General features: G+C 38.3%; 1 protein-coding gene across 3 annotated transcripts in view; it reads right to left on the bottom strand.

Annotated features, from left to right (window-relative positions):
• The window catches only part of BCAS2 (BCAS2 pre-mRNA processing factor), a 97816-nt gene that overhangs the window by 70317 nt on the left and 15399 nt on the right, over positions 1 to 12100 (bottom strand). For 2 of the 3 annotated variants that reach the window (XR_013159203.1, XM_077119810.1), the window contains exon 6: positions 11898 to 11978. Coding sequence is in view for 2 of the 3 variants with exons in the window: in XM_077119810.1 (XP_076975925.1) it covers positions 11898 to 11978 (81 nt within the window). In the remaining variant the exon portion in view is untranslated. Of the gene's footprint in view, positions 1 to 3055; positions 3378 to 11897; positions 11979 to 12100 lie in introns of those variants that run through there. The other variant, XM_077119809.1, reaches the window with a different exon arrangement.

Here is a 12100-nt window from a genome sequence, read left to right as displayed (position 1 = left end):
CAATGTCACAGAATTGGTTTCTTTTAATTTTGTTGGGTTCATCCTCAAACTCCAAGTGGTTATTTATGAACAGGAGTGGAGTCCTAGTGATTTAGTTTGCTAAAGCTGACAAAATGGGCTGGCTTTTTAACAATGGAGATTTATTAGCCTACAAGGTTACAGTTCTAAGGCTGTGAAGATATTCAACTCAAGGCATCAACAGGACAGTATCTTCTTCCTGATGAAGGGTTGCTTGCGATCCAGGACTCCTCTGTCACATGGGAAGGCACATGGCGGCATCTGCTGTTCCTTCTCTACCAGGTTTCATTACTTTCAGCTTCAGACTGCTCCATCTCTTCTCAGTTTCTCTTAGGGTTTTTTTTCTGCATCTTCTCTTTCATCCTCTTATAAAAGACTCTAGTACGAGGATTAAGACCCACCCTGAGGCACACCTCAACTGAAATAAGCTAATCAAGTCTCCATCCACAATAGGTCTATACCCACAGGAAAGGATTAAACAAACATGATCTTTTCTGGGGTACACATAGTTTCAAACCACCGCTCCTGGTAAATGCAACAAAATTTAAGGTGTATGTTCAACCTAAATAATCATAACCAGCAGCTCTATTTAGCAGCTTATCATCTACCAGAGCTGCTGCTTTTTTGTGGGGAAGTATACCATATTAGAGAACCCCAATGAACCTGGCACACCAAACTCACTTAGGCCAAGGAAATTTGCAGGCTTTTGCAAGTCAGTTACTACACTGGGCTGGGAATAGAACAGAGTTTGGAAATGCAAATTTGACAAGGAACAAGAATTACCTTAAGTCCTGGCTGCCAAATAGGGAAGGGTTGGAGAAGAGGGAACTTTTGGGGCTGAGTAGAAGGAGCAGCCAAGTGTAATGGATGTTCTTATGGGGTAAGAACAGTTACAAAAAATAAGACTGCAACATTTGGGGCTCATGGCAGGTCACATCAAGTTATAACCCTGAGTTAATCTGGCATCCCTCCCTACATTAAGAAAAATCTAGAAAGCATTGTTTTAGCACTTCCCTTTATCTCTCCAAGAATAGGTTTCTCAATTCAACAAAGATACAGTTAAACTGAGGCTGAATCTGGTTGTAAAGGGGAAGGGGGAAGCAGACTATGGTGGAACTTGATGTAACAGAATAATCAGGTCTATCAGGGGAGGGACCTTTCTTGAACTACAAACCTGAGAACCTGATACATACATGCACATATCCACTAAAAATTTTACATATGATTTAAAATATTTTATGGAACTCTCTTAGCCCATTCATAGATCTTAAGAATGCCTAGTGTATATTCTTTCACATATTGCCCACAGGAGGGAAAGCTGCTTCTTTTTGTATATGAATTCCTGAATACACTTAGAAAAGTAAGAAATAATAGTGGTAGGGTTGAGGGTGATGACAGGGTGGTTGTTTCCAGAAAGCTAGAACGAAGAAAAATCCTAATGATAGTATTTTTTTTTTCCTTGAGTATTGCTAACTTTGAAAAACGTATTTTTTCATCCTTAAAAAACTCCTACCCTTAAAAAAAAAATTGCTGTTAGCGAAAATTAAAATATAATTCTTTCTCCCCTTCTGATCATAAAGAAACATATAGCAATAATTTCTTTATCAACAGCTGAACTTTCTTGAAATTTAGATCACTGGAATGCATTTTGGATGTTGATTCTCAATCATAAGTTTAAAAGATTTTACTTTATCATTATATCTTTTTTGACACTTAGGTAAGTATTTAATACATTTTCTAATTTAATTTTCTTCTGCAATCTGTCAACTAAAGACCAATGAGCCTCCAACACAGGCTAAAGATTTGCCAATTTTAGCATAACATACATCCATTTCCCACTTCTTTTTTTTTTTTTTTGCATGGGCAGATGGTCAGGCTCCGGGAATCAAACCCGGGTCTCATGCACAGCAGGCAAGAATTCTGCCACTGAGCCACAGTTACATCAACCCCCACTCATTTTTATTTAAAAAAGACAATATAAGGAAACATTTTATAAATTATATAAATACTGCTATACAAAAGAAGGGCAAAACAGGGAAGGTTGGCATCAGTTCCACCTCACAACGTAGAATATCTATTTGGCAGCTCATATATAAAATGCCAAATTTAGAGAGTAGTGACAGTACAGAAGTGTCAATGTATATGTTTAAAAAAGAACTATAAATGGGTGATGGCAGCACAATATTGTGAATTTAATTAATGCCACCTAACTGTACAGATGAAAGCTGTTAAAACAGGAAATTTTAAGTTGTATATGTGTTACCACACACATGCAAAATATATATATGGTATTAAACAAATTGTTCTATGACTTGTTTTTCTTAAACACAATTCTCAAAGTACTGGCCACTACAAATACCATATGCCAAAAAGTTCTAGCTTTATTTTACATTATTAATGCTAAAATCTTCATATGTTTTTCTCTCACAAATTTGTAAAAAGCCTTTGGACCTTAAACCTATGTACCTTTTGATATGCTGCAAATATTTTTTTTTCAATTGGGCAGGAATCTTTTATACTTTTTAATTCCTTAAAAATTAGATGGGTAACAAGACAAATTTTGGGGCTAGACTGGCTGGGTTCAAAATCTGGCTGACACTTCCTAGCTATAAAAGTGTAGCAAATTACTTTACTGGTGTCTACCACATGTCTGTAAAAGAAACAACAGCACCCACCTCCTCAGTCTTTTGTGAAGATTAAATGATATTTATTCATGTGGGTTTAGTTCATCTACCTAAAGCATTTAGAAAAGTGCTCAGTATATATTAAGCTTTATATAACTGTTGCTCATTATGATGATGATAAGTGACAATACAGTCACTGTACTTCTGGATCTTGTTTAGTAATCAAGAAGTTCAGAACCATACCTTTATTAGAAAAAATATAAATAATAGCTTCCAACTTCTTGTACATGCTGAGTTTTGAATAAAGATTTCTTAGATATGAAATATGGTCCAAGTGGCCCACAATTCTTTAGCAAATTATTAGCCTAAACACTTTTGAAAGCCTAGCGTTTTTTAAAAATGGCTGTAAATACTCCACCAAATTGAAAATTTTTATTTTGCTAAAATGTACAAATACAATTAATACAACAGCCCACACGTGCTATGGTTTCTGAACATTTACCATCGATGGTTTCCAGAAAAGGCTGTTGTACTTCAGAGTCCAGATGCTTGAAATTCTGTGAAAGTCCAACTTTCCCGCCTTTCAACCCAAATTATTATTTTTTTTTTCAGAAGTCTTGCCGGATATTTTCTTTGTTTGCCTCTCCATGTTGCTGCTTAATTTGATAGATTTCATTTTCTAGTTGTACAATAGTCCGTTCAATCTCATAATTCTTACTAACCAAGGACACCCAACTAGAACAAGAAAAAAAGGAAAAATCACCCAAAGAAAATTTCTCTCGGAAGTTTTTATGGAATATGTATTTTTACCCAAGACCATAATATAACATTCATTTCCTAACTTTCCATTTAAAAGAACTGAGGCCAAATTAGAGGAAACAGGGTAAAGGGTACATGGGATTTCTGTATTATTTCTTATAACTGCATGTGAATCTACAGTAATCTCAAAATTAAAAATTCAATTAAAAAAGCAAACGACATAGCTGAAGAGAGAATTAGTAAAACAGAAGGAATTTGGAAGACTGAGAGATGGAAAATAGTGTTTAATTGTGTTGACAGAAAAGAAGACAAAATAAGACTGAGGCAATACTTAAAAGAGATAATGGTGGAGAAATTCCTAGAACTGATTTTTTTAAAAAGGCAATCTATAGATTCAAGGAGATCCCTTCCTGCCCCCTCCCCCCAAATTTCTAGGACCACACACAAAAAAGAGAGAAAGATGCATATATATATATACACATCTATATTTATAAGATTATATTAACTTTAAGGAAATTGTAAAAGGATGAATAAGGCATGGAGGTGAAATGGACAGTGCAGCAAGAATGATGTGGGTGGTGAGAAAAGGAAAATAGCAAACAAAAAAAGGAAAGAGAAATGACATGAACATTCACGATTATATTTAGGGATTTGTATAAACTTATGTATGTGTATATATTTTTATACATTTAAAAAATGAAATGTATAAACAAACGGAAAAATAACCGAGGCACAAATGATCAAGAAAAGCATAGAATCTGTTGCCTGCAACAGTTAACAAAAAAAGACAGTTACTTTTTTCTTTTAAAAGAAAAATGCAGGTAGAATCCTATTCAAAACCAGAAATAGTGGACTGAAACAGGGGCCTATAGAGCCAGGATCATTTACCAGGGAGTCAAGTCTTGTTGCTTCTCATTGCCTTCCAAATCCACACCTCAGGAAAAGCAAAGGCAGTGAGAGGCAGAGTTCAGAAAGTAGCATCCCTTTGACACCTGTAGTATTCTATTCGAACACTGAATCACATTATCGAATCTTGACTTTAAAAGTATTAAGCAATTAAGACTTCCAGGAAGATGGTCAAACAGAGTAGGCTGAAATTAGCGCTGCTCCACTGAAAAGTCAGAGCAGGACAGGAGGGCGACTGAGGCAGTGATTTGGGAGTGTGGCTGACCTAGGACAGCCTTCTGCACTATACAGGGTGGCTCTAGTTGCAGAGGCCAAGGAACTGAGAGGCAGAAAACTGAAGTGTGGCGTGGAGGCATGAAGCCCATGGGAGTGCATGGATGGGAGCCAGGACTAGGAAGTAAGCCAGGCCACATTCCTTGAGCATGCTACCCTCATCAGCACAGACCTGTGATCAGTGACTCACCCCAAAACCCACGCACCAGAACCCCAGCAACCACTTCCACTCCCATTCCCCGCGTGTCAGATGCCCCCACCCCACCAGACCCCTGATGCATGTACTTGCCCCACATGCCCACCCCAAGTGCAGCCCAATCCCACTCTCCTGCACCCCTCCTGAGCATTACCTCCCCATCCCTGTTCCCTGCAGGCTACTGCCAATGCATACCCTCCATACCCAGGCTACACCCACCTCCCTGCCCACAGTGTCGTACAGCCTCACCCTGCCCCCTCTGAGCTCTGCACATCAGTTTATGGCACTCCTACACCCATGTATGCACACACGTCCCCAATCACGTCATTCAGCTCTGGGAACCTCAGTTTACAGCAGTCCTAGAACAGCTTATGCGTACAATCCTCAGCCACACTTCCCAGCTCTGAGAAAGTGCCGATCTGTATAGCCGGTCTGCCCCAACCCACAAAGGCATAACAACAACCTGTTCCACAGTTCTATGCACGTGCACAAAGGGCCCCGTGCCTTAGACCAGTGCATACCAGGATTACGCCCCCCAGACAGGTGCACCCGCACAGCTTCATCCTCCCTGGCCACTGGGCATCCACGTTCACAAGCATCAGTGTAACATCCCCAACTTGCACCTATACCCTGAAACAAATCACCACTGAGTGCCCCGTCTCATACCTTGCTCCCTGCTGTACATCCATCCCGCAAACACAAGGCCTTAGACTACTGAAAGAAATCAACTCCCAAAGTAAATCAATCAAGATATTTACATGTGATGAAGATAGCAGAAGATCACTAAGCATATCACAATGCAGACAGATATAACCCTCCCTAATGACCAAAGTAAAACACCAAAGGAGACACAGACACTGGAACAACTAATCAAAGATGTTCACTGAACTCTACTTAATAAAATAAGTGGCATGGCAAATGACAAAGGAGATCAAGAAGACAGTAGAAGAGGGTAAAGAAGAATTTATAGAAAAATAGTAGATATCATAGAGTTAAAGACTCTGCTGATCAAATAAAAAATATACTAGGAAAAAAAAGACAAACACACTAGACACACAAAACAGCAGGTTTGAAGAGACAGAAGAAAGAACAAGTGATACAGAGAACAGGATAACTGACTTCAAAGACTCAAAATAGCAAATGGCAAAAAAGATGAAAAAAAAAAAAACTTGGAACTTATTGGATCTCAGGGAAATGACAGACAAAACAAAGTATGCAAATATAAGGCTCACTGGTGTCCCAGGAGAAGAGAGGAGTAAAGGGTGTGCTGGTTTGAAAAGATGTATGTCCCCTAGAAAACATATGTTTTAATCTAAACCCCATTTCATAAAGGCAGAATAATCCCTACTCAATACGGTATATCTGAAACTGTAATCAGATCATCTCCCTGGATATGTGATTTAATCAAGAGTGGTTGTTAAGCTGAATTAGGTGATGACATGTCTCCACCCATTTAGGTGGGTCTTGATAAGTTTCTGAAGTCCTATAAAAGAGGAAGCATTTCGGAGAATGAGAGCAATTCAGAGAGCAGAGCAGAATGACATAGCCATGAGAACCAGCCAGTGACCTTTGGAAATGAAGAAGGAAAATGCCTCCCGGGGAGTTTCGTGAAGGGAAGCCAGGAGAGAAAGCTAGCACACGATGCGTGTTCGCCACATACCTTTCCAGATAAGAGAGAAACCCTGAACTTCATTGGCTTTCTTGAACCAAGGTATCTTTCCCTGGATACCTTTGATTGGACATTTCTATAGACTTGTTTTAATTGGGACATTTTCCCAGCCTTAGAACTGTAAACTAGCAATTTATTAAATTCCCCTTTTTAAAAACCATTCCATTTCTGGTATATTGCATTCTGGCAGCTAGCAAACTAGAACAAAGGGCTAGGAAGAGTAGTTGGGTATATAATGGGAGAAAACTTCCTGATCCTTATAAAGGACATAAATATACAAGGCAAAGACACCCAACGAACTCCAAACAAAATAAAACCAAATAGGCCGTCCCCAAGATACATATTAATCAGTCTGTCAAATGTTAAAGAGAAGCAAAAAATCCTGAAAGCAGCAAGAGAAAAACTATCTACTACATACAAAGGAAAGCAAATAAGAATGAGTTCAGACTATTCAACTAGCACCTTGGAAGCGAGAAGGCAGTGGTATGATATATTCAAAATCCTGAAAGAGAAAGACTTCCAGCCAAGAATTCTGTAACCAGCCAAATCATCCTTCAAAACTGAGGGAGAGATTAAAGTTTTCACAGACAAAGAAGTCCTGAAAGAATCTGTCATCAAGAAACTGGCCCTATTTCCTAATATAACTTATGTAGATACCTTAATTGAATACCACCAAGTACATGGAACCTTGAGTAGGACATGAGATTTTGTTGGCTTGTCCAGAGTGATGCCCCGATAAATCCCAGAGTGATTTGATCAGTGAGTGGGAAAGTATTTGCAAAGTCCCCTTCAGGGAATGGTGAGAACGAGAAAATTCAACCTCCCCAAGTTGAATTCTTGATATTCTCACAAGCAGTGTGGACAACAAAAGCTATAGGTTGAGCCCCCAGTCTTGTAGTTTGTTCATATGAAACTTAACCCCACAGGGGATAGGTCAAGCCTACTTAAAATTAGGCCTAAGTCACCCTCAAGAGAATTTCTTTTGTTACTCAGATGTGGCCTCTCTCTTCAGCCAACACAACAACAAACAAACTCACCACGCTCCCCTGTCTACATGGGACATGACTCCCAGGGGGTGGACCTTCCTGACAATGTGGGACAGAAATCCTAGAATAAGCTGAGACTCAGCATCAAGGGATTGAGAAAAACCCTAGAATAAGCTGAGACTCAGCATCAAGGGATTGAGAAAACCTTCTTGACCGAAAGGGGGAAGAGTGAAATGAGACAAGTGGTAATGGCTGAGAGATTCCAAACAGAGTCGAGAGGTTATCTTGGAGGTTATTCTTATGCATTAAGTAGATATCACCTTGTTATTCAAGATGTACTCCCAGGGGTGTAAACCTTCCTGGCAACATGGGGCAGAAATCCTAGAATGAGCTGACACTCAGCATCAAGGGATTTAGAAACCTTTTTGACCAAAAGGGGAAGAGCAAAATGAGACAAAATGAAGTGTCAATGGCTGAGAGATTCCAAACAGAGTTGAGAGGTTACCCTGGAGGTTATTCTTATGCATTAGATAGATATCACCCGTTTAGTTAAGGTGTAATGGAGAAGCTGGAGGGAACTGCCTGAATATGGAGAGCTGTGTTCCAGTAGCCATGTTTCTTGATGGTGATTGTATAATGATATAGCTTTCACAATGTGACTGTGTGATTGTGAAAACCTTGTGTCTAATGTTCCTTTTATCTACCTTGTCAATAGATGAGTAGGAACATATGGAATAAAAATAAATAGGGGGAACAAATGTTAAAATAAATTTAGTTTGAAATGCTAGTGATTAATGAAAGGAAGGGGTAAGGGGTATGGTATGTACAATTTTTTTTTCTGTTTTCGTTTTATTTCTTTTTCTGCTGTCTTTTTATTTCTTTTTCTGAACTGATGCAAATGTTCTAGGAAATGATCATGATGATGAATATGCAACTATGTGATGATATTGTGAATTACTGATTATATATGCAGAACAGAATGATCATATGTTAAGAATGTTTGTGTTTCTTTAAAAAATTTTTAAATTAATAAAAGAAATTTAAAAAAAAGAGAGAGACTGGCCCTACAAGAAATATATAGAATATACAGATCTGGCGAATAAAATAAAAAAAGATAAGATGGTGGATTCAAGAAACGCATTTTCAGTAATAACTCTGAATGTTAACGGATTAAATAGAAGAAAATGTAGGGAAATATCTTTAAGACCTAATAATAGGAGGTAGCTTCCTAAACTTAACACCTAAAGCACAAGCAACAAAACAAAAACTAGATGAGTGAGAGCTCCTCAAAATCAAATGCTTCTGTACCTCAAAAGACTTTGTCAAAAAGGTAAAGAGGCAGCCAACTCAATGGGAGAAAATATTTGGAAATCACATTATCGGACAAAGATTTGATTTCCCGTATATACAAAGAAATTATACAACTCAAGAACAAAAGAACAAGCAACCCAATTATAAAATGGGCTAAAGATATGAACAGGCATTTTTCTGAAGAGCAAAAACAGATGGCTCAAAAGCACATGAAGAGATGCTCATTTTCATTAGCTATAAGGGAAATGCAGATCAAGACTACAATGAGGTATCACCTCACACCTATAAGAATGGCTGCTATTAAACAGGAAACTATAAATGTTAGAGAGGATGTGGAGAAATTGGGACACTTATGCACTGCTGGTGGGAATGTACAATGGTGCAGCCACTATGGAAGACTGTTTGGCAGTTCCTTAGGAAGCTGAATATTGAGTTGCCCCGTGACCCAGCAATAGCAAGCACTACTTGGTATATACCCAGAAGAGCTGAAGGCAATGACACAAACAGACATTTGCACACCAATGTTCATAGCAGCATTATTCACAATCGCGGAAAGAAGGAAACAAACCAAATGCCCATCAACAGATGAGTAGATCAACAAAATGTGGTATATACATACAATGGAATATTACGCAGCAGTAAGACAAAATGATGTCCCAAAGCACATGACAATATGAATGAGCCTTGAGGACATAATGCTGAGTGAAATTAGCCAGACACAAAAGAATAGATATTTAATGATTCCACCTTCACGACCAGCATAAAGGTATAATCAGAGACTTATAATACAGAATACAGGGAACTTAGAGATGCACAGAAGCTAGAGATGGTTGACCTGTTAGCTAATGAGGTTGAACTCAAATCTAAGGGGATAGGAGTGAAGGTGGTTCTCCAATGGGTCTATAATATTACCATATTGAATATGTACAAGATAGAAAGGGTTGTACAGACCTACGTGTCCCACTGATTAACACTAGAAATATAAATTAGTTCTTGTAAGAATTACTTCAAAGATATGATTCTTGTACAAACAGTGTTTAAGTCCAGGGTATGGGGGAAAACAGCATGCTATTGCATGCTGTGAGCTTTGTTCAAAAGGAAACCATCAGCACTACCATAGCCTCAGTAGAGGTAAATAATGGGGAGAGGGACAAGAGTTAAGAAGAGGTTTAGATTTCCTATTTGGTGTGGGTGTGTTTACTGGTTTTCTGTCTCTTGGGAAAAATGAAATTATCTAAAAATTGAGAATGTTGATGGACTGTAGACTTTGGGCCCTATACATAATTCCTGAGAAATGCAGGTGGCTGAAGGATGCACTGACTGAGAAGTAGATTGGTGAAAGATGGCGTATACTTATGAACAAAGGTTGTACTGCTATAAAAAAGAATGAAATCGTGAGGCATGCAACGATGTGAATGAACATGTGGGACATTTGAATAACAAAAGAATAACAATGGTATGGTCACCTTTAGAAAATTCTCATAAGAAAAGAGGGGCCTAGATTGCAAGCTTCTAGAGCAGACACATTAAGCCCAGAGTGGTGATTATTATTTCTGGATTTTGAGAGGCTGTTTTATATATATAACCTGATATTTAGAGATTAGAATGAAGCCAAATAGGTTGCAGTTAAAGTAATTCAGAACATAGGGGTAAGGAAGACTGTGTCTATATTTCAGAACCACACACACTCTTTGAGACAAATGGAAGAAAGGTTTATTTGGTCTGGAACTGAAATTTTCTGTAGTGCATAATCTAACCCAACTTATCTGTATAGTTCATTTGAACAACAAGGAGCCCAGAATAATAAAGAGGTCCTTTAATCCTCTATAGACTATGGGTATTAAGCAGATAATCAAAAACTATTGGCAAAGTCCCAAGAGATGGAAGAAAGAATATGGAACTATCAAACCTTACCACCAGGGAATTCCTGGATACTGCATCAAACTTTAGGGACAACCAAATCAACAGGCCATGCCCTCGATCATGAGGCTTACTCTTGTGAAACTTATGTAGGTAGCAGAGTAAGTTTAGACTACCTATAGGCATGCCTAAGAGTTACTTCTGGAGGACCTCTTTGGTTGCTCTGATGTGGCCTCAGTCTCTCAAAGCCCAACTATGCTAGTGAAATCACTGCCATCCCCCCACGTGGCATAGGATATCCATATGTGAAAGATTCCCTGGCGACGTGGGAGAAGTCTCCCAGGGATGAACACAGACCTGACACCATGGGATCAACAATTCCATCCTGACCAAAAGGGGGGAAAAGAAGTGTAACTAATAAAGTATCACTGGCAGAGAGAGTTCAAATAGAGCTGAGAGGCTACTCTGGAGGTTGCTCTTACTCTAGCCTCAGTTAGACCTTGCTACCTATCATAACCTGCCAAACCCCAACCAGGACCATTCCAGCCAATCCTAAAGAACACTTAGGGCAATATATAAGATTCCACAAGGTTTCCATGCACGACTAACTTTCCAGAAACCTACAACCTCCAGATGGGTCCCTGGTCCAGATAAGTCCTGAAACCTAGCCCAGCTTCTCCAGAACATCAATAGTTTCATCTCCCTATGCCATACTAGTGACAGACCCTTCCAATATCAAGAAAGTTAGAATGCCCAAAGCCCAAACACCCCTAAAAGAGGGTTGGAAAGATCAAAGGTGATGGTGGAGTTACACAGAGAAGATAGGATTTAACAAATGAATATGAATACTGAATCATTAAACTGATATCTTTTTAGTCTCTCATATTTTAGAGCTGCTAGAAGTAAAAACCTAAAATTGTGGAATTGTAACCAATGTCAAACTCTGAAGTATGTTCAACTGTGGTGCTGTGCTTTGAAATTTACAGGCTTTTTTGTATATATGTTATTTTTCACCAAAAAAAGAAGGAAAAAAAAGTTGATTGTGATGATAAAAAAATAAATATTTAAACCTTCTAGCTTCCTACATTCTGGAGCAGCTAGAAGGAAAAATCTGAAAGGATCGTAAAGTAGCCCATGACAAACTCTGGGATCTGTCCTGTAACTACCTGTTGAAGGGTGCTTTGAAAACTATTGCTTTCTTATGTCTTTGTTTTGTATATTTTATTATACAATAAAAAAAAGTTAAAAAAAATGTATTAAGCCATTAAAAAGATGAAGGAATTGTGGATACTCACGTTGACTCCATTTCTCTCAGTTTAGATCCAGCTGTTAATTGCATGTTCTTTCGCTGCCAGTTTAAATCTTGAATATGTTTCCTGTCAAAAATTATTTAAACAATTGAACTACATTTTAATATAGGACCAAAATCTACAGGAAAAAAAAAACAACATAACCCCTTGAGAAGAATATATATATATCTGTACATATATACATATAC

The sequence above is a fragment of the Tamandua tetradactyla genome, chromosome 11 (genome assembly GCF_023851605.1).
Source record: "Tamandua tetradactyla isolate mTamTet1 chromosome 11, mTamTet1.pri, whole genome shotgun sequence".
NCBI lineage: Eukaryota > Metazoa > Chordata > Mammalia > Pilosa > Myrmecophagidae > Tamandua > Tamandua tetradactyla.
Note: the sequence above shows the minus strand (reverse complement) of the source record. Positions and strands in the feature narration are given on the sequence as shown.